General features: G+C 35.8%; 2 protein-coding genes across 2 annotated transcripts in view; one reads left to right on the top strand and one right to left on the bottom strand.

Moving 5' to 3' along the window:
* Positions 1 to 18,420, bottom strand: part of LOC132544711 (uncharacterized) — a 121,992-nt gene extending 103,572 nt beyond the window's left edge. Inside the window, exon 1 of the mRNA XM_060208352.1 lies at positions 18,005 to 18,420. The gene's annotated coding sequence lies outside the window, so the exon portion shown is untranslated. The remainder of the gene's footprint in view (positions 1 to 18,004) is intronic.
* On the top strand, positions 10,059 to 23,815 carry LOC132544785 (mucin-3A-like). The gene is made up of 2 exons (XM_060208430.1): positions 10,059 to 11,795; positions 22,979 to 23,815. The coding sequence occupies exons 1-2, from the start codon at positions 10,059 to 10,061 to the stop codon at positions 23,813 to 23,815; spliced, it is 2,574 nt and encodes an 857-aa protein (XP_060064413.1).
* Positions 23,816 to 25,686: the final 1,871 nt, after the last annotated feature.

Genomic DNA, 25,686 nt, shown 5'->3' on the forward strand with positions numbered 1-25,686 from the left:
GACATTTCAATATCTAAAATATCTACTGGTTCTATATCACAGAGACATTTCAATATCTAAAATATCTACTGGTTCTATATCACAGACATTTCAATTCAATATCTATATCACACAGACATTTCAATATCTAAAATATCATCTGGTTTATCACAGACATTTCAATATCTAAAATATCTACAGGTTCTATATCACACAGACATTTCAATATCTAAAATATCATCTGGTTCTATATCACAGACATTTCAATATCTAAAATATCATCTGGTTCTATATCACAGACATTTCAATATCTAAAATATCTACTGGTTCTATATCACACAGACATTTCAATATCTAAAATATCTACTGGTTCCATATCACAGACATTTCAATATCTAAAATATCTACAGGTTCTATATCACAGACATTTCAATATCTAAAATATCTACAGGTTGTATATCACACAGAAATTTCAATATCTAAAATATCTACAGGTTCTATATCACAGACATTTCAATATCTAAAATATCTACAGGTTCTATATCACACAAATTAGACATTTCAATATCTAAAATATCTACAGGTTCTATATCACACAGACATTTCAATATCTAAAATATCTAAAATATCATCTGGTTCTATATCACAGACATTTCAATATCTAAAATATCTACTGGTTCCATATCACAGACATTTCAATATCTAAAATATCATCTGGTTCTATATCACAGACATTTCAATATCTAAATTATCTACAGGTTCTATATCACAGACATTTCAATATCTAAAATATATCTATATCTATATCACAGACATTTCAATATCTAAAATATCATCTGGTTCTATATCACAGACATTTCAATATCTAAATTATCTACAGGTTCTATATCACAGACATTTCAATATCTAAATTATCTACAGGTTCTATATCACAGACATTTCAATATCTAAATTATCTACAGGTTCTATATCACAGACATTTCAATATCTAAAATATCTACAGGTTCTATATCACACAGACATTTCAATATCTAAAATATCTACAGGTTCTATATCACAGACATTTCAATATCTAAATTATCTACAGGTTCTATATCACAGACATTTCAATATCATATACAGGTTCTATATCACAGACATTTCAATATCTAAAATATCTACAGGTTCTATATCACACAGACATTTCAATATCTAAAATATCATCTGGTTCTATATCACAGACATTTCAATATCTAAATTATCTACAGGTTCTATATCACAGACATTTCAATATCTAAAATATCTACAGGTTCTATATCACAGACATTTCAATATCTAATTTATCTACAGTTTCTATATCACAGACATTTCTATATCTAAAATATCTACAGGTTCTATATTACACAGACATTTCAATATCTAAAATATCATACTGGTTCTATATCACAGACATTTCAATATCTAAAATATCTACAGGTTCTATATCACACAGACATTTCAATATCTAAAATATCTACTGGTTCTATATCACACAGACATTTCAATATCTATATCACACAAATTTCAATATCTATCAGGTTCTATATCACACAGACATTTCAATATCTAAAATATCTAAATATATCAATATCTAAAATATCATCTGGTTCTATATCACACAGACATTTCAATATCTAAAATATCTACAGGTTCTATATCACACAGACATTTCAATATCTAAAATATCTACTGGTTCTATATCACAGACATTTCAATATCTAAAATATCTACAGGTTCAATATCACAGAGACAATTCAATATCTAAAATATATTTCAGGTTCTATATCACACAGACATTTCAATATCTAAAATATCTACTGGTTCTATATCACAGAGACATTTCAATATCTAAAATATCTACAGGTTCTATATCACAAAGACAATTCAATATCTAAAATATCATCTGGTTCTATATCACACAGACATTTCAATATCTAAAATATCTACTGGTTCTATATCACACAGACATTTCAATATCTAAAATATCTACTGGTTCTATATCACAGACATTTCAATATCTAAAATATCTACTGGTTCTATATCACACAGACATTTCAATATCTAAAATATCATCTGGTTCTATATCACACAGACATTTCAATATCTAAAATATCTACAGGTTCTATATCACACAGACATTTCAATATCTAAAATATCTACAGGTTCAATATCACACAGACATTTCAATATCTAAAATATCATCTGGTTCTATATCACACAGACATTTCAATATCTAAAATATCTACAGGTTCTATATCACAGAGACAATTCAATATCTAAAATATCTACAGGTTCTATATCACACAGACATTTCAATATCTAAAATATCTACAGGTTCAATATCACACAGACATTTCATTTCACAGGTTCTATATCACACAGACATTTCAATATCTAAAATATCTACTGGTTCTATATCACACAGACATTTCAATATCTAAAATATCTACAGGTTCTATATCACACAGACATTTCAATATCTAAAATATCTACTGGTTCTATATCACACAGACATTTCAATATCTAAAATATCTACTGGTTCTATATCACACAGACACAGACATTTCAATATCTAAAATATCTACAGGTTCTATATCACACAGACATTTCAATATCTAAAATATCTACTGGTTCTATATCACAGACATTTCAATATCTAAAATATCTACAGGTTCTATATCACACAGACACACACAGACATTTCAATATCTAAAATATACTGGTTCTATATCACACAGACATTTCAATATCTAAAATATCTACAGGTTCTATATCACACAGACATTTCAATATCTAAAATATCTACTGGTTCTATATCACAGACATTTCAATATCTAAAATATCATCTGGTTCTATATCACACAGACATTTCAATATCTAAAATATCTACTGGTTCTATATCACACAGACATTTCAATATCTAAAATATCTACTGGTTCTATATCACACAGACATTTCAATATCTAAAATATCTACAGGTTCTATATCACACAGACATTTCAATATCTAAAATATCTACTGGTTCTATATCACACAGACATTTCAATATCTAAAATATCTACTGGTTCTATATCACACAGACATTTCAATATCTAAAATATCTACAGGTTCTATATCACACAGACATTTCAATATCTAAAATATCTACAGGTTCTATATCACAGACATTTCAATATCTAAATATATCTATATCACACAGACATTTCAATATCTAAAATATATCTATATCACACAGACATTTCAATATCTAAAATAAGGTTCTATATCACAGAGACATTTCAATATCTAAAATATCTACAGGTTCTATATCACACAGACATTTCAATATCTAAAATATCTACAGGTTCTATATCACAGACATTTCAATATCTAAAATATCTACTGGTTCCATATCACAGACATTTCAATATCTAAAATATCTACTGGTTCCATATCACAGACATTTCAATATCTAAAATATCTACAGGTTCTATATCACAGAGACAATTCAATATCTAAAATATCTACAGGTTCTATATCACAGACATTTCAATATCTAAAATATCTACTGGTTCTATATCACGACATTTCAATATCTAAAATATCTACTGGTTCTATATCACACAGACATATTCAATATCTAAAATATCTACTGGTTCTATATCACACAGACACAATTCAATATCTAAATATCACACAGACATTTCAATATCATCTGGTTCTATATCACAGAGACATTTCAATATCTAAAATATCTACAGGTTCTATATCACACAGACATTTCAATATCTAAAATATCTACAGGTTCTATATCACACAGACATTTCAATATCTAAAATATCTACAGGTTCAATATCACAGACATTTCAATATCTAAAATATCTACAGGTTCTATATCACAGACATTTCAATATCTAAAATATCTACAGGTTCTATATCACACAGACATTTCAATATCTAAAATATCATCTGGTTCTATATCACACAGACATTTCAATATCTAAAATATCTACTGGTTCTATATCACACAGACATTTCAATATCTAAAATATCTACTGGTTCTATATCACACAGACATTTCAATATCTAAAATATCTACTGGTTCTATATCACACAGACATTTCAATATCTAAAATATCTACAGGTTCTATATCACAGACATTTCAATATCTAAAATATCTACTGGTTCTATATCACACAGACATTTCAATATCTAAAATATCATCTGGTTCTATATCACACAGACATTTCAATATCTAAAATATCTACTGGTTCTATATCACAGACACATTTCAATATCTAAAATATCTACAGGTTCTATATCACACAGACATTTCAATATCTAAAATATCTACAGGTTCTATATCACACAGGGGAAGACATTTCAATATCTAAAATATCATCTGGTTCTATATCACACAGACATTTCAATATCTAAAATATCTACTGGTTCTATATCACACAGACATTTCAATATCTAAAATATCATCTGGTCCCGAACATTTTTAAACATTCCATCGATATCTTTATCTTCCCGTAAATATTTAAATACTGTGGATATCAATATCTTTACATAAAGATATAGATATACCAGAAATCAATAATACCTTCACACAAATGTAACCCTCCATTACATACTAGCAACATTAAACCATTCAGCTAAACAGAACTTTAGCTCCTCAGCTTGTTCAACTCAGTGTTACAAATGAATGCTTGAAAGCAGAAGTCCCGGGTTCAAATCTTTGTGGAAGCATTGAATAAATAATGTTCACTGGTAGAAACAGTACTTATGCAAGCACTGTAAGCATTGCTGTTACGCATTGTAAACAACACAGACAATTCATGCCTGGAGGGGAAATAGATTCTCTTGGTAAATAGAAACTGTTATGCACTGCTGGATTAGAGAGAATTTCCCTTTAACTCAATTGGAGAGCGCTAGGCTAGTAAACCAGGTTACAGGTTCGAATGCTAGTAGAGGCAAGAAAATATCAATAAAGACCTCTATTACATAATCGTATAAATACTTCCATTATCAATGATATCTGAATATTATCATAGTATTTATACAGGGGAACCTATTTAATGTCACATCTGTTAATGTCACATTCCACTTATTATCACATTTCCCCCTTACAAATAGAACATGATATTAAGGGGGTTTCACTTGGGCAACTTGGGCAATATAGAAATAATATCACGGCTTGACTTTTAGACATTCTGGTAAATTATTTGCAATTCTTCCTTTACCCAAGTTTGACAATTTAATAGTCAGGGTAATATCTGTATTACAATTCTTTAATGGTATCATTCCGGACTACAACACAACATCTCTAAAGGTGTGTCTGTAATGGTGCAGTAACATTAGCTGTCAGTCAAATGTTTAATTGACCTTGAATTTTGTCTAGTGATGGTAATACTCAACCAACTTGAAACTAAATAATAAGCCACCACAGCTGGGGGTGTGTGACAAACAGTACTCCTACAGATCACATATAATCTATACAACGCCCACAAGTAAACAACTCCAAACAGAGTGGGAGAGAACCATCGTCCTGGTTGTTATTGCTTCACAATTCTATGGGAAGGTCACATCCTCTACAGAATAATCGCTGAATCATGGCCCATCCCCTACGTCCACCTTTAATCTTGTTTGGTAAACCAAGACATCTTAACAAGTCTTGAAATATTCATCATGATATTAAGTCATGTAAAACTAATATCAAATGGACCGAGATTTATCTATCTAATTTATTAATCCTAGACTATCGTAAACATCACTGAATGTAGATTTATCTAATGTATTGATCCTGGACTATCGTAAACATCACTGAATGTAGATTTATCTAATGTATTGATCCTGGACTATCGTAAACATCACTAAAGGTAGATTTATATATCTAATGTATTGATCCTGGCCTATCGTAAACATCGCTGAATGTAGATTTATTTAATGTATTGATCCTGGACTACTGTAAACATCACTGAATGTAGATTTATCTAATGTATTGATCCTGGACTATCGTAAACATCACTAAAGGTAGATTTATATATCTAATGTATTGATCCTGGACTATCGTAAACATCACTGAATGTAGATTTATCTAATGTATTGATCCTGGATTATCGTAAACATCACTGAATGTAGATTTATCTAATGTATTGATCCTGGACTACTGTAAACATCACTGAATGTAGATTTATCTAATGTATTGATCCTGGACTATCATAAACATCGCTGAATGTAGATTTATCTATCTAATATATTGATCCTGGACTATCGTAAACATTGCTGAATGTAGATTTATCTAATGTATTGATCCTGGCCTATCGTAAACATCACTGAATGTAGATTTATCTAATGTATTGATCCTGGATTATCGTAAACATCACTGAATGTAGATTTATCTAATGTATTGATCCTGGACTACTGTAAACATCACTGAATGTAGATTTATCTAATGTATTGATCCTGGACTATCATAAACATTGCTGAATGTAGATTTATCTATCTAATATATTGATCCTGGACTATCGTAAACATTGCTGAATGTAGATTTATCTAATGTATTGATCCTGGACTATCGTAAACATCACTCAATGTAGATTTATCCATCTAATGTATTGATCTGGGACCATCTTAAACATCGCTGAATGTAGATTTATCTAATGTATTGATCCTGGACTACTGTAAACATCACTGAATGTAGATTTCTCTATCTAATGTATTGATCTGGGACCATCTTAAACATCGCTGAATGTAGATTTATCTAATGTATTGATCCTGGACTATCGTAAACATCACTGAATGTAGATTTATCTAATGTATTGATCTGGGACCATCTTAAACATTGCTAAATGAAGATTGATCTAATGTATTGATCCTGGACTATCGTAAACATCACTGAATGTAGATTTATCTAATGTATTGATCCTGAACTATTGTAAACATCACTGAATGTAGATTTATCTAATGTATTGATCCTGGACTATCGTAAACATCGCTGAATGTAGATTTATCTAATGTATTGATCCTGGACTATCGTAAACATCACTAAATGTAGATTTATCTAATGTATTGATCCTGGATTATCGTAAACATCACTTATCATTTATATTACTGATATTTTAACTAATCACCAAATTTTCAAAATAACAATTTGTTTTGTTACAACTGAATTAACTGACATTATCTCAAGGAGAAATTGCCTACAAACTGCTTATCAAAATATGACAGAGACAAAAGCGAAGTTGTACGAGCTGTTCTATAATCACTTCCTGGTAGTCTGTTGTTATACTTGTAATGAACGCTGTAAAAATTGAAAATTTAGCAGATGATAATATTACCATATTACTAATCAATTATCCATCTTTACAACTGCTGGCCTATCAATAGGACTTAACGAAGGCTGAACTTTAAACGTAAACCTTGATAACATGACATATATCCGTCCTGTAATTTGATGTTGACATTTCGTTTACACACTATATGGAGCTAGATATACTGGTTTTACTTCAACTGTCCATGTCTATACCATATACTGGACAAGAGGCCCAAAGGGCCTTCATCACTCTACAACTTTTCAGTGTTAACGACACAACCTTTTTCATTTCACATCAGCCAAATCATAGCAAATCCAATGCTTGAAAAACACTCCAATACACTTCTCCTAATCACATTGTCAAGGTTTAATGAAGTCTCACCTTCAATTGTAAATTCAAAATTCATCCCCTTTCATCCCAGGATGTTCCCCTTCCTATTCATTCATTGATATTCTCATCCAAATCTGACTGAAATCCTTTGATTTAAAATGTAAAGTTATTTAACATATAGTAAAAATGAACTTATCTGTAATATACATGATATCACGCATTTATGATTTTTGCTAAACTGATGTCAGAAAATCTTTATACTTATAAGCTCTATTCATACTACACCGCTAGCCTTCAAATGACTAAACACATGCATTCTACCTGTGATATGATGTCACAAAAAGCACATAGAATGTGCCACATCACACTTGACCTGTTAACATGCTAACTACACCTGTACATTTGAGTATGCAGATTGGTCACAGTTTTTTCGTGACAGACTTCTAAACTTTGTATAACATCAATTTGTATTTAAAGTGGGACACACTTAATTGAGCTTTATTTGATTTGATATTTCCACCAAGTATTTCTTAGATATTATTTAGCTGAAGCACACTTGCATTATTACCAAGTGGAAATTTTCTCAGAAATTTTCTGAATCTCTTGTTAATTTGCCAAGTGATACATATTTGTGGCTTTAGAGATCTACCTGTATTTTAAAAATCCAGACAGCCTCCTTGGCTGGGGTGTAATTAAGAACTGCCAGTCAAATTTCCTAGGTTTCTGACCCCAGCCATCTTTGGTTCACATTTACATTGACAGTATTCGTAAGTGCCCATAATTTGTATGCTGTCTCTAGCCATTCCAGACAGAAAAAGAAAGATTGAAGAAAAATGTATAATTTGCCTTGATTATCTTGGTATAGAAACAAGGAGGCCTAGATATAAGCTTAGATTAGATCTTTGTGTTGATAACAATGTCCTAGAAAAAAAAAATGTAGCATCCACATCTACTCAAAAAGTGTGATATCAATGGATGCTGACAGGAACAAAAGTTTTTCATTTTTTCGCTATCTTGGCTTAAGACCTGCAAGTTTTGTAATGTGAGACCAGTATACCTAACCACTAGTTGAAATGTGTTTAAAGCATTCAATTTGCAACATAGAATAATTGTTTTTTTTTCAGCCTTGTGTTCCTAATCGTGCAACTGACAAACTTTCCTTGACTGTTGCCTTGGCAACAACTGTAAAGGGTGTCCTCAGCCAGGTTCAAGCAAATACGGTCGATTATGTAAAGAGACTTCATATTTCCACACGTGCAGAATGGATCACTTTGATGAATCTAAACACGTATATCTGTGGATAGAATTACTATTTTCCTTGCTTTCTATACAATTTTTACCCCTGATTGCTGTAGTTTATAGGCTGATCCTTCCTTCCTATTTAGCTCTGGTATCATTGAATTGACTGTATTTTGTTTTTGATGAAAAAGTGAAGTCATTCATTTAACAGGGTCAGACTGTAGACATTAATCATTCATTTAACAGGGTCAGACTGTAGACATTAATCATTCATTTAACAGGGTCAGACTGTAGACATTAATCATTCATTTAACAGGGTCAGACTGTAGACATTAATCATTCTTTTAACACGGTCAGACTGTAGACATTAATCATTCTTTTAACACGGTCAGACTGTAGACATTAATCATTCTTTTAACAAATATCAACTATAAACACAACACAATTAATTCATTTGAAAATTCAAACTAATTTAGAAAGTTTTGAAATTAAACATTCAGTGAATGCAATTTATATTTTAGAAAATGTCACTCTAGATAGTGAACCCTCTAAGGATTTGGAGTAGAATCAAGTGTAGGAGGATATAGCAGTACGTATACCTATATTTTTTTAACCTGAGGACAAAAAAATCATGAAATTTTTTAAAAGATGAAGAATCTTAAATATTCATGTTTTGTTAAAGTTTAAAATTCTTCACAGTACATCCGTAATACCTTAAAGTAGAAATTAGACCCATGTTGAACCAAAATGTTGCAGCAGGAATTTTTTGGGAGGATGAAGGACACCACTTACCATCTTGCCATCTTCACAGAACATGAGAAATTTCTGGCAAGATAATGCTGTCACTGCAATATTGGGAAGCTATGATTTACTTCTATCGACAGTATTGATGTAACCAAAATGTCTGGGTGTTTGCAAATTTCACCAGCAGGAAACATTAGAGAATGGTGATCAATTGTTCGGGACTGAATCTGGCTATGTGGGCACAATCTTCCTCAGACATTTACAAAATAGGAGCCTATCTATATATACTGTTATACTGTTACAAACTTTAGGGCTATATAGGACTGTTTTAAATATATATCATTAGGTCATTCTAGTGTTTACACTTATTGGTCATAATATACAGGACACCGATATACACAGTAAAACCTTACTACTCTGACACCCTGTGGGGCACAGAGAAAGGATACATGGTGAAACCTTACTACTCTGGCACCCTGTTGGGCACAGAGAAAGGATACATGGTGAAACCTTACTACTCTGACACCCTGTGGGGCACAGAGAAAGGATACATGGTGAAACCTTACTACTCTGACACCCTGTGGGGCACAGAGAAAGGATACATGGTGAAACCTTACTACTCTGACACCCTGTGGGGCACAGAGAAAGGATACATGGTGAAACCTTACTACTCTGACACCCTGTTGGGCACAGAGAAAGGATACATGGTGAAACCTTACTACTCTGACACCCTGTTGGGCACAGAGAAAGGATACATGGTGAAACCTTACTACTCTGACACCCTGTGGGGCACAGAGAAAGGATACATGGTGAAACCTTACTACTCTGACACCCTGTGGGGCACAGAGAAAGGATACATGGTGAAACCTTACTACTCTGACACCCTGTGGGGCACAGAGAAAGGATACATGGTGAAACCTCACTACTCTGACACCCTGTGGGGCACAGAGAAAGGATACACAGTAACACCTTACTACTCAGACAACCTGTGGGGCACAGAGAAAGGATACATGGTGAAACCTTACTACTCTGACACCCTGTGGGGCACAGAGAAAGGATACACAGTAACACCTTACTACTCTGACACCCTGTGGGGCACAGAGAAAGGATACATGGTGAAACCTTACTACTCTGACACCCTGTGGGGCACAGAGAAAGGATACACAGTAACACCTTACTACTCTGACAACCTGTGGGGCACAGAGAAAGGATACACGGTAAAACCTTACTACTCTGACACCCTGTGGGGCACAGAGAAAGGATACATGGTGAAACCTTACTACTCTGACACCCTGTGGGGCACAGAGAAAGGATACATGGTGAAACCTTACTACTCTGACACCCTGTGGGGCACAGAGAAAGGATACACAGTAACACCTTACTACTCTGACACCCTGTGGGGCACAGAGAAAGGATACACAGTAACACCTTACTACTCAGACACCCTGTGGGGCACAGAGAAAGGATACACAGTAAAACCTTACTACTCTGACACCCTGTGGGGCACAGAGAAAAGATACACAGTAAAACCTTACTACTCTGACACCCTGTGGGGCACAGAGAAAAGATACACAGTAAAACCTTACTACTCTGACACCCAGTGGGGCACAGAGAAAGGATACACGGTAAAACCTTACTACTCTGACACCCAGTGGGGCACAGAGAAAGGATACATGGTGAAACCTTACTACTCTGACACCCTGTGGGGCACAGAGAAAGGATACATGGTGAAATCTTACTACTCTGACACCCTGTGGGGCACAGAGAAAGGATACACGGTAAAACCTTACTACTCTGACACCCTGTGGGACACAGAGAAAGGATACATGGGGAAACCTTACTACTCCGACACCCTGTGGGGCACAGAGAAAGCATACACAGTAAAACCTTACTACTCTGACATCCTGTGGGGCACAGAGAAAGGATACACAGTAACACCTTACTACTCTGACACCCTGTGGGGCACAGAGAAAGGATACATGGTGAAACCTTACTACTCTGACACCCTGTGGGGCACAGAGAAAGGATACATGGTGAAACCTTACTACTCTGACATCCTGTGGGGCACAGAGAAAGGATACACAGTAAAACCTTACTACTCTGACACCCTGTGGGGCACAGAGAAAGGATACATGGTGAAACCTTACTGCTCTGACACCCTGTGGGGCACAGAGAAAGGATACATGGTGACTGTTATATACAGGTATTAGTTATATCATAGGTGGCTGTTATATACAGGTATTAGTTTTATTATAGGTGGCTGTTATACAGTTATTAATTACATTATAGGTGGCTGTTATACACAGGTATTAGTTATATTATAGGTGGCTGTTATATACAGGTATTAGTTATATTATAGGTTGTTATACACTGGTAGGTGTTATAGGTGTCTGTTATACACAGGTAGTTGTTATATTATATGTGGCTGTTATACACCGGTATTTATTATAGGTGGCTGTTATACACAGGTATTGGTTATATTATAGGTGGCTGTTATACACAGGTATAAGTTATATCATAGGCAGCTGTTATACACAGGTATTAGTTATATTATAGGTGGTTGTCAAGAAAAAATTCTACAACCATGATAGAAATATGAGAGAAGTGTAATTGTCATCAGATAGTGATTGTTTCACTTGTTACACTGGCTTTTAAGTGTCAGAATTTTATCACTTGTAAATGTATTCTTTAGTTACTCACGCTATTAGTCAGATCTCCTTACTTTTTATGAGGAAAAGTCTTGCTACAACAAATCGAAGCAATTATCCCTGCCAGTCAGTGATGTAATGGTAAAATACCAAAGCAGCATTGGGCTCCATTTAACATCCACTCCTATACATGTTTATCTGTACACAACTAGAGTATTGTGGTAGATTCAGACATGGAGGATGGGCAGTTGGAGAATCAAGCATTATATGTTACTGAGTAAAACTATACATGTCCTCTACCTCCCTTCCCTACAAGCTGTTACACTGTAATGATGTAGTAGGAGGGATGCTTCAGAAATGTGTCATGTTTAATTGAATCCCTTAAGAAGTGAATTAGTTAGTGACCTTGACCCAACAACTCACAAACTCAACATTGTTCAAAATAGTTAAGTGAATGAAAAGTGTGTGAAGATTGACAATCCCTCAGGGAATGAAACTGCTAGAGAACTGACAATTAGTATCTAAAAATAGTAAATGTCCTTCACCTTGAACCAACATCCCAGAAATTCATTTGGAAGTGTGTGAGGTTTGATCAAAATCCTGTGAGGAATGAAGCCATTCTCTGTAAATTGAAATTGTAACCTTGTCCTCGACTCCATAACCCTGAAACTTAATCTTGTACATGATATTATGGTGCTTTATAAGTATGTGAACTCTGTTGAAATTCCCTCAATGAATGAAACCACTCCAGCGCCATCAACAATTTTCTGAAAGAAAAGAAAAGAAATTACCTTGACCTATACTCAAGTTCACTGGGGCTTAATTTTGAAAACCTTTAACTTATTCTCCATAAACAAAAGGCCTTGAATTTTGATATATGACCGATTTCCATGATAAAGCCAAGAAAGTATGTGAAAAGAAATGACCTTGACCTACATTCTTTATTTCAGAAGCATTAAAACAACTTCTTCTCCTGAACAAGAAGACCTAGAATTTGGATGCTTGACTGATAGGTTTCTAGGAAAGAAATGTCCTTGGCCTACATTCAAAGTAAAAGGGTTCAAATTTGTTTGATCCCAAAGGACTTAACATCATATTTAGCTAGTAGGTTCTTGGGATAAATACCAATGATGTTAAAAGATGATGTAGTAATCTGTGCAGGCCCATTGGGCCACTTTTAAAAGCTCGTCTTCATCCTTACAAATCTGTTCCCTCTTTCTCTTTTTAGGAGCACACTAATTATTATGAGTACATTCTTATCTTTTTTACAAATAATAACAAAAATTGTGAATGCATGGAAAATATGTGAAATGTCAAATTTCTCCTTTTATTGTGTAAATAATGTTGGCTAGCGTATGTATGTGGCTGAATGTTACAACATCACTATATTGTCATTCATTGTAACCACAGGTCTGACGGAACAATATCATATCTACCATCAAACAGCAACACTATATAGCAAACATAATTACTGGCAGAGCGTGCAACAGCACTCATGAATAATTATTTTTTAAATGCAAACGAATTGTGACAAATGTTTTCAGAATTGGTTTTCAATGGAACATTGACAACTGGTTGTAGCGATCATTCATATTGAGATTATCAGGTTTTCAAAGCAGTTTGCTTGATAAATTTTACAGGATTTAAAATTTTGACAAACATGGCTAGAGTTCAGGTTTTTTTCTTCATTGCTTTTTAGGGTTGTGTATGTGTATAAAAGTCATGTTTGACTAGAAGAAACATAAAATAAATCCCATCAAATATATCTTAGAATTTTGTGTTTTATATACCTGGTTATATAGAGTTATACTAAGAGTCAAAGTGGGGTGCTTAATATAACATTTTGTGGAATTTTTCCTCATGTACTACATTTCAGGATGGCATAGTGAACATCATTTTCCACTTCTAGGGAACTTCTTTAGAATGTGAGTCCAGTTAACGTCATTCAGTTTTTAGCATCGACAATATGATTTTCTGTTACTAGGGAACTTCTTTAGAATCTAAGTCTAGTTAACATCATTCAGTTTTTAACATCAACAGTATCATTTTCTGTAACTATGGAACTTCTTTAGAATGCAGAATGCAAGGCTTTAAGCCTTTGGGACCATTCAACAAAAAATTGCTTACAATTACAGATTTGAAAACTGTGAATTCTGACATGGTAAATAAATGTTTTAATGTTAAGGGTTCATGCTTGTACATAACATAACAGGGAACCTTACAGATATATCCTGTCAGACTCGACTATTTTGTGTACCCTAGTAGAAGCGACATTTACAGTTGTAATCTGACCAATCAGAATGCTACAGTTTTTCTTTGAAGTATGACAAAAGTAGCATGACACATTTTATAGGCTAGACAGTCTTTAGATAAAGCAAAATGTCAGATGAGAACAGCACATACTAACTTTATACACATTGGTTTCATCTTGGTCAGGGGACACAACTCAAAGCCTGACCTACCATTTTTCAACACTTGAACCAAAAGTGATGTTTTGCCAGGTGAACCATTTGGAATTGATCAATTAGATTGCCATGACACCCTACTTGCACAGCATTTGTCTTTACAAACTTTGTCCATATGAAACATTATTGAAAAATATCTCGGTGAAGGACATTTGCCACAATTTCTGTAACGATTTCCTATTAAAAGCTTTGTAAAAGACGTTAATGCAGGAAAGATACTTTCTAAGAGTGATTCATGTAGCTGATTCTTGATTTATATGGTACTTACCATCCTTCTTTTGTCACACATAACTTTTGTGTCTATTATTGACATCTGCATGTGCACTATCATGTACGTCTAATTTTATTGTATAATATCACTCAACCACCATTATGTAATTGGTAACGGGTGGGCAGGTGGTGCAGTGGTAACGCACTCGCCTGTCATCTAGCCGTCCAGGGTTTGGTTCCTGGAATGGATGTGAAAAGGTAAGGGGTCACCTGCCCAACCATGTGGGTTTTCCCCGGGTACTCCAGTTTCTTCCTGTGGAAAGACCCTATGTAAGCTTCCACCCCGGCCAACTAGAGTGCTTAAGATAAGCTTCAAGTTTGTTTTGCAACTGTTGTTAAACAAATAAAGTTTATATTGACGTAATTGAGTTGACATAATTGATGAAAAATTCTTAGATTAAATACTATGTGCAGTCAAACCTGTCTACAAAAAGTGACCTTTATACACAGGTGACCTTATACACAGGTAACCTTCATACAGAGGTTCAGTTACTCTGAACAGCATTACAATGGGAACCAAAAAGGTGGCCTTTGTAAAAAGGTTAAGTAAGTTGACTGTTCAGCTTTGTGTTCAGTTGTTAATGCTAAATACACAAAGGATATTTTAGCATATTCAATCAGAACACAATTTGTAACCAAATTCTTTATCAGCTGTAACATCTGTGGATGTTGATGTGGATAAAGAAAGACATCAAGAACACACAAGGGGTAAGTGTTGGCTACTTATCTTGGCACTTACTTGTAACAACACCATAAAATGTTAGTTTGAATTTAGTAACATGACATGTACAAAAGGCTATAGATATCCTCTATAGGAGCCAAACTACAATTATTACGACCCATCCGATACAATGTTATGTATTTCATTTGTCTGTAGGTATTCATTACAGTGGAGCAGAAATGTAAACAACTGCCAAAAATTCTGTATAGTAATTACAGTAGTAGGCTTAATTGACTAAAAGGACATCGCAGCCAAAATACAAGACATATCTACGACATAGCTCACAATGATGTGTTTTACGTTTATCTGTGATGGCTGTTAGTGACACAAAGGTTTTGTCTTATTTTCTGTCAGTATCCAACACCTTGTCAAATTTCTATCCTGAACAAAGAAAGTACAAGTAGAAGGAACCTTCAATATATCTGTGATGATACACACAAAATTATAAAGATGTTTAGACAATACTTAAATGTCTAATAAATGGATGCCAAAATAAAGGACCCTCACCCCAAGCCATCACCCCATCCTCACCCCACCCCATCATCCCACCCCATCACCCCATCCCATCACTCCACCCCATCACACACCCTTACACCACCCCATCACTCCACCCCTTCACACACCCTCACCCCACCCCATCACTCCACCCCATCACACACCCTCACACCAACCCATCACTCCACCCCATCACACACCCTCACCTCACCCCATCACCCCACCTTCACACCACCCCACCACACACCCTCACCCCACCCCATCACTCCACCCCATCACACACCCTCACCCCACCCCATCACTCCACCCCATCACACACCCTCACACCATGACATCATCAACCCTCACATCAAACCATCACCCCACCCCATCACTCCACCCCTTCACACACCCTCACCCCACCCCTTCACTCCACCCAATCACACACCCTCACACCACCCCATCACTCCACCCAATCACATACCCTCACCCCACCCCATCACCCCGCCTTCACACCACCCCATCACACACCCTCACCCCACCCCATCACACAACCTCACCCCACCCCATCACTCCACCCCATAACACACCCTCACACCATGACATCATCAACCCTCACATCAAACCATCACCCCACCCCATCACCCCACCTTCACACCACCCCATCACACACCCTCAACCCACCCCATCACTCCACCCCATCACACACCCTCACCCCACCCCATCACACACCCTCATTCCACCCCATCACTCCACCCCATTATACGCCCTCACATCTAACCATCACACCACCCCATCACCCCACCCTCACACCATTCCAACACCAAACCCCATCACCCCAAACTGACCCCATCCCATCACCCCACCCTCACATAGGAGTCCCAGTCGTCATGGATTTATCTTTGTCAGTCGTGTGTCGGACAAGTGCTCTTTTCGAATGATATTAATGTTACAACTTAAATTTCAATAAAAATGTAAAGAAGATTTAAAACAAAGAAACGTGTTTACAGTACTTCAAAAACAAAATATTCCAGTCTGCACTCTAACTTTTGATTACACCAGAACTCCCATGACGTCAAATATATCATTCAGAATACCTTAGTCATTTTCCCCTGGTCATACTGATGTCAGGTGCTCTCAGGCGGTACCAACATGTACCGGTCTGTATTTAACAGCATCGAGTCAGTCGGGATGTAAACAAACACTACGGCTAGGCATAAATCTTGAAGGTCTGACGCAAAGCAGCCATCAATGCATAATTGTTTTCACTAAAACTTCAAATAAAAATAGAAAAAAAGTCACATGTCACATCCTTGCTGATTAAGTTGCCATTTCATAGCTGAATTTGGACGAGTAAATTTCAAATCCGGATGAGTAAATTTTGCATCCCACCAGTTCTGTGCCTAGTGGTTTAAAATATTTTTCCAGACCCCTGCCTCACACTACCCCATCACCCCACCTTCACACCACCCCATCACACACCCTCACATCAAACCATCACACCCCATCACACACCCTCACACCACCCCATCACACACCCTCACCCCAACCTCACCCCACCCTCACACTACCCCATCACCCCACCCCATCACCCCATCACCCACCCTCACACATCTTTCTTCACTATCCTTCCTTGTTTTAATCTATAAGATTAACAAATATACAGTAACTGCTAAGATCTTTAATGATAATGATTTTGTTTTGCATGAAGATAGATAAACAATAACTTATGAAGATCATTCCCCGTTCAACATTAAAAAAATACTTTAGATTTAAACCTTTATGTTGTCACATGGTAAAAACACAAGATATCTTACCTGGTTTGTGTTTCCTGGGATAATGTCTAACGATGTTGTAGTGACACCTGGATACCTGTTGGTCCTACATGATTGCGACTGTACTGATATCTTGGCCCTGTTTATGTTGACCAGTGGCTACAGTGAAATATCATGCCTCTCGCCACACACACAGAAACACTGATGACCTCATGATGACATCTACAATTCTACTCCTGTGGCGAGTCATCGTGGTGCACCAACATATGCTGGCTGACGGTTTCATTGCAGTCATCCCTTACACGTACCACATCCTGAAAATCTGCTGAGCTATAGGGAAATTCTCTACAACATCTCTGCTTCAATAGCAATGTCTTCTATTCAATATTTGGATTAATGATGATGGTGTAGCTTTTCCAAGGCTACACGAGACTCTTGGAAGAATTGTACATATCCTTGTACTGCAAGACACTTGTGTCAGCTTGTTATTGTTTTTTTATATAATCCATACCCTGTGTGTGTACATGCAACAAGTAATGCTCAGACCCAATGCTGCTTGTTGTGCCGTATTAATCCTTGTAAATATTTACCGATAAGACAGCTTTTTATCTTATATTCTGAATCACTTTATCACAATTCTATCTAATCCATGCACATAAAGTACCAAATAACTACCAATTTTCTTAGAAAGGTTATTTCAGTCTGAAAAAAATCCAGTTACTTGGTTTTGTTTGGGGGTCTACATGGAAAAATTACTGAATGAGAGTGTATATGTGTTCTAACATCCTACTACAATAAAAATATGGTGAAGTTGTAGTAATTCTAACAATAAGGACAGTAAGTAAATACTACACTTCTGTATTCTTACCATCATTTTCATATACCTGTGTATATCAGAGGCACAAATATAAAACCAAGATTTCAAGATTTCAAGATTTTTATTTCTCTCAGACAACAACAATGTGTGACAAGAGGTCATACATATTGAAACATTTTTAGTACATGACAGGCAGCCATAGTTATAAACATGTTATATATTTGTTGATTTCCGAAAACATACATTGTAAGCAGCTCAAACAAACATCTAGGACAATCAATGCTAACAATTAACGCAGTCGCATTATAAAATGTATGACAATCGTAGGATAAACATGCTTACATTCATCAATAACTTTTTATTAAAGACTGTGAACATCCCTTTCATTTTGTATTGGTTAGGATATTTACAGTAGTATCCCCGGATATACTTCAGTCTTAGCTGTTTTATTTCATCATTATTACACAAAAATAAAAAATGAAACTCATCTCCTATACCATTATTACACATGGGACATACTCGATCAAGATGTTGTATCCCTCTCCATCTACCTAATTCTACCGGTAATTTAACATTTGCTGTTCTGAATTTACAGATAAATTCTGCATCTTTTTTATTCAACCGTAATAAATAGTCTTCAATACCAAATTCATTTTTGAAAATACTATATACTTGTCCTCTGGACGATTTTTCCATTTCGTCAAACCAAGATTGGACAAACTGGTCCTTCAGTCTCTGAGCAACTTCAGATTTTAAAAAATTGATATGTGGTAATTAAGTTCTCTGAAACATCCATACATGACCTAATCCAACACTGTTTAAAATATTTTTGATGCAGTTTATCCATTTGAATTCTATTTGGCCTGTTTCGTTGAGTGAATACATCAATTTATACATGCAACTTGATAATTTATTCTCATTCAGGATTAGTGAGTACCAATTTAGTATCTATAGTAATAGGGTATCTTCCGATTTCTCTGTAGACCATAAAATTGGTTGTACTTTTCTTCAACCCCAAAATTCTCTTACAAAATTGTAAATGTATCTTTTCAATAAGATAACAGTTCTCATATCCCCATATTTCACTTGAATATAATAAAATCGGGGATACCAATGCATCAAATAATTTCAATTTCAAATCAAGCAGTAAATCAATATTTCTGATTTTTCGGTATACTACAAACAGGGCTTTTCGAGCTTGCTCAGACAAGTGTTTTTTGCCGCGGCAAAACTACCATTGTAATTAAAAAGAACTCCTAGGTAGGGGAACGAGCTTTGTATATCAAGTTTGTTATTGTAAAGTAAAAAACTATTTCTAGATTTATTCTTTCTTTTAGAAAAAATGACAATTTTAGTTTTCTCTGTGTTCACTCCTAATTTCCAATTTTGGCAGTACTGTTGGAAATGATTTAACATAGCTTACAGTCCCTCTGGTGTTTCAGATATAACCAATAATATGTTCACCTGAGTTAAACCTATCTTACCCCCCTGGAATGATGTTGCTATATTGAGAACAGAAGGTGGACCGCATACTGAGGTTGTCCCAATACACAGGTTACTTTTTACTAATCAGAGACAAGGACAATGTCTGAAAGGTTACAATGAAACATTTAACAGCCCCAACTTTAAATGACAGTATAAAGGTTTCCTTAAAACTGAAATTCCTAAATTTGATCCAAAACAAAATTCACATACTGTAATTAATAAATTGAATGTAAATTTGCATTAATCTCATTTAGCTAAATTTCCTGCTGAAAACTTTTATTAAAATTTGATTACATTAATTGTAATTTCTGAAAGTTATTTATATATCATCATGCGAATTTGCGCAAATAACAACTACACTAAAAAATCAAATCAAATAAGATCTGTTTACTGTACCCAATGAGAACGAAGCTACTGTTACATGTCTGCATCTTCTATGATATAGATATACTGCATCAATTCCTAAACTTAATACTGGAAAAATACCGATATTATTTCAGTATTTAGTGAGTTAATAGGGGAGATAATGCTAGACACAAACAATAAGAGCTGAGTATGTACTGAAAATAAAACTTTGATATAAATGTAGTTTACCAGGTGAAGTTCCTTTTGAATGTTAAGTCTCTACATCCCAACCTACAAAACACATAAAATGACTGGAGTTAAGAGATTCCAGGCCAGAATAGAAAGTATCATATCACGAAAAGAATTCAGAGACAATTAGGGTCAGCATGTATATAGACAACTTGTAGACTAATCCACAAGGATCTGATACAGGCAAAATCTTTTCTCTTCTTTTCTTTATTCTTTCCTCTTAATCAAACAAAATTTGAAAATTTCTTTCAAAAACAAGTTAAAATAATATCTGTTGAATCCAAAATGGTCAGCTGTTAAACATATTGATTTTCTGATCAGTCCTGAAAATCCTGTGGGCACAACTATGGACCTTAATACGAAATTTGAGAATGATCCTGCACTTTAAGAAAAAGTGATGATAATCTTTCAAGTCAAAATCCAAGGTGGCCACCTGTCAGCCATATTGTTTTTCTGACTACTCCCATAATAAAAAAAAAGAATACAACTGGGGATCAAGGGAATTTGAAAAAGATCCATCAAGTACTTCTCAAGAAATAGCTACAACAGAAATTCATTACAGACAAACGGACCGTGGACATCGTGTGATTTGTATAGCTCACCATTTCGATGGTGGACCAAACATTCCTCCTTAGAAAATCATCAAATGATAGGTTACACAATACAATCCTACAATTATCTTAATTACATTGTAGTACAGATCCTGTACACCAGGTCATAATAATAAGTGGTAGATGAAATGATAATTGGTTATTGGAGAAGGAGCATTGATTGCTGTAAGGAAACACACCCTGATATCAGTAGTAACAAACCGTGCGTCCTTCACAAGTCTCGCCAGCAACATCTACATAAGTAATAGGAGTGGAAAAATTCATTACCAAACCGAGTTTCAACACTGATGCATTGTGAATTATGGTGAAATGAACCGGGGTCAGAATACCATAATGGTGAAGTGAACCATTGGTCCCCACCCTTGTTAATTTCTTGTTTTATTATGTATGAAAGATCAAAAGTAAATTGATAAAACAGTAAGAAACATCAACTGAAAACAAAGTGTAAAGTGGCTTCACTATACCATAGTGGGGTTCAATACATTATAATGGTGAAATGAACCACAGTTCACTTTACCATAGTGGGGTTCAATACATTATAATGGTGAAATGAACCACAGTTCACTTTACCATAGTGGGGTTCAATACATTATAATGGTGAAATGAACCACAGTTCACTTTACCATAGTGGGGTTCAATACATTATAATGGTGAAATGAACCACAGTTCACTTTACCATAGTGGGGTTCAATACATTATAATGGTGAAATGAACCACAGTTCACTTTACCATAGTGGGGTTCAATACATTATAATGGTGAAATGAACCACAGTTCACTTTACCATAGTGGGGTTCAATACATTATAATGGGGAAATGAACCACAGTTCACTTTACCATAGTGGGGTTCAATACATTATAATGGTGAAATGAACCACAGTTCACTTTACCATAGTGGGGTTCAATACATTATAATGGTGAAATGAACCACAGTTCACTTTACCATAGTGGGGTTCAATACATTATGATGGTGAAATGAACCACAGTTCACTTTACCATAGTGGGGTTCAATACATTATAATGGTGAAATGAACCACAGTTCACTTTACCAAAGTGGGGTTCAATACATTATAATGGGGAAATGAACCACAGTTCACTTTACCAAAGTGGGGTTCAATACATTATAATGGGGAAATGAACCACAGTTCACTTTACCATAGTGGGGTTCAATACATTATAATGGTGAAATGAACCACAGTTCACTTTACCATAGTGGGGTTCAATACATTATAATGGTGAAATGAACCACAGTTCACTTTACCATAGTGGGGTTCAATACATTATAATGGTGAAATGAACCACAGTTCACTTTACCAAAGTGGGGTTCAATACATTATAATGGGGAAATGAACTACAGTTCACTTTACCATAGTGGGGTTCAATACATTATGATGGTGAAATGAACCACAGTTCACTTTACCATAGTGGGGTTCAATACATTATAATAGTGAAATGAACTACAGTTCACTTTATCACGGGCTTCACTTGGTAATAATCATCAAATATACTAGAAACAGGAAAATGAGTCCAGTTCCAATCAGACCAGTTCCACTCAGTCCAGTTCCACCCAGACCAGTTCCACTCAGACCAGTTCCACTCAGTCCAGTTCCACCCAGACCAGTTCCACTCTGACCAGTTCCACTCAGACCAGTTCCAATCACACTCAGACCAGTTCCACTCAGACCAGTTCCACTCAGACCAGTTCCACTCACACTCAGACCAGTTCCACTCAGTCCAGTTCCACCCAGACCAGTTCCACTCAGTCCAGTTCCACCCAGACCAGTTCCAATCACACTCAGACCAGTTCCACTCAGACCAGTTCCACTCAGACCAGTTCCACTCAGACCAGTTCCACCCAGACCAGTTCCACTCAGTCCAGTTCCACCCAGACCAGTTCCAATCACACTCAGACCAGTTCCACTCAGACCAGTTCCACTCAGACCAGTTCCACCCAGACCAGTTCCACCCAGACCAGTTCCACTCTGACCAGTTCCACTCACACTCAGACCAGTTCCACTCAGACCAGTTCCACTCAGTCCAGTTCCACCCAGACCAGTTCCACTCAGTCCAGTTCCACCCAGACCAGTTCCAATCACACTCAGACCAGTTCCACTCAGACCAGTTCCACTCAGACCAGTTCCACCCAGACCAGTTCCACCCAGACCAGTTCCACTCAGACCAGTTCTACCCAGACCAGTTCCACTCAGACCAGTTCCACTCACACTCAGACCAGTTTCACCCAGACCAGTTCTACTCAAACTCAGACCAGTTCCACTCAGACCAGTTTCACCCAGACCAGTTCCACCCAGACCAGTTCCACCCAGTCCATAACACACATATGTAAATAACAAGACATTGGAAACAATACAAATCCCTCGCTCCCATTTATAATGAAGTTGTGTTGCATCTTAAGAGTTTCTATTAGTAGTAACAGTGACCTTAAGATTGACCTTGGCACCCTAAACTCAAACCAGTATTTCAAGTTTTACTATATTTGGTTGCAGAATAAAGTTGCTAGAGCAATGACAAAAAGTAAACAAACAAACAAAGAAAAAAAAACAACACACACACACACACACACACACACATATATATATACATACATACATATATACATACAATATATTCATACGTCATAGGTACATACATATGTTTGAACATAACGTTATATCCCTCCACGGTCCGTGCGAGGGTATAAGTAATCTCCGGACATTCACTTTTCACAGCTGTTATATAGTAACAGTTAAAAGAGCAACAGCTTTCTTCTGTATGATAAAATCACAAAAAATATAGTTATTTCAAAAAAATGTTAATCAACTTCATCAACATATTTACACTAAATATATCGAAAATATTGATCTTATCTAGTACATTTCTAATTCAGTATCTAATTACGAGATTTTGTTGTTGAATGAAGTTTTATAGATGCAGCCAGGAATATTGATTTCAACATTGAATGCTAAGACAAGATTGTGGCTTCAAAGCTGTGAAGACTGCTCCACCAGGCATTGATTGTGTTGAGACTGCAGACAAGGAACAAGTAAAACCCAACAGCATTCATCAATATACCTATCTCAAACTCGTCGTGAAAATGGTCGTTTAAACATCATGTTCAACAAAATCTCATCTATAATTCAATTGTGTTACTCTAAGTACATCTAATAACTTTATTTAAAGACCGTCCCAATGTAAGTTTACAAAAATCAAATTTGGGTCAATTCAAGAGGCCTAATGGACAGTCATCATAGTTCTACCAGAGACAATTTCTGTGATCTAACACGTAAATCATCAAGTTAAATGATTACTGGGATCACAAGTAAGTATGGTAACTGTGATCAATGAATTGGTCGTTTGGTTGGTTATGGGTTTTCATCACCTTGACTTGTCCCACCTCTAGGCGTTGTCTCACCTACAAACGTTGGTGTTCTGGTGACGTTGAGACGTGAATGAATCAGAGTGGACAACTCGTCCCACCGCCAGTCGTTGTCTCACCTACAAACGTCAGTGTTTTGGTAACATGGAGACATGACTGAATCAGAGTGGACAACTTGTCCTACCTCTAGAGGTTGTCTCACCTACAAACGTCAGTGTTCTAGCGACATTGACCTACAAACGTCAGTGATCTGGCGACATGGAGACGCGACTGAATCAGAGTGGACAACTTGCCCCATCTCCAGTCATTGTCTCACCTACAAACGTCAGTGATCTGGCGACATGGCAGAAACTAGGACTGAATTTTAAGAAGACTAATGAAGTCCTAGTAAATGTGTTTGAGTGTATAGGTACTTGTAATACATCATACCATCAAACTATTATCCAGTGTACTTGGAAGGATTTTCAGGCCCACCATCTTATATCTACTAGTTCTTAATCAAGTCGATAATTTCTTTTTTCTTCACATCTTCCAAAAATCAAAGATGAAAAACTAGGGACCAAGGGGAACCTATGTATCTTAATAGAGTGGTCAGGTGGCATAGTGTTTAACAAACTCTTGTTACACCTAGGCATTTATGGTTCAATTTCCCGGTATGAATGTGAAATGGTATGGGGTCACCTGCCCGACCATGTGGGTTTTCCCCAGGTACTCCAGTTAACTCCCACAGCTAGATCTCCTACACGCTTCAATCACACACTTCGTCCAAGAAAACATGATAACAAATTTCAACCATTAAAATTCAATGTGGCCATCTGGTAAGACATAATTTTTCGTGATCACGAT

The sequence above is a fragment of the Ylistrum balloti genome, unplaced genomic scaffold (assembly GCF_031769215.1).
Source record: "Ylistrum balloti isolate Yb309-2 unplaced genomic scaffold, AGI_CSIRO_Ybal_v1 Utg369808, whole genome shotgun sequence".
Lineage (NCBI taxonomy): Eukaryota > Metazoa > Mollusca > Bivalvia > Pectinida > Pectinidae > Ylistrum > Ylistrum balloti.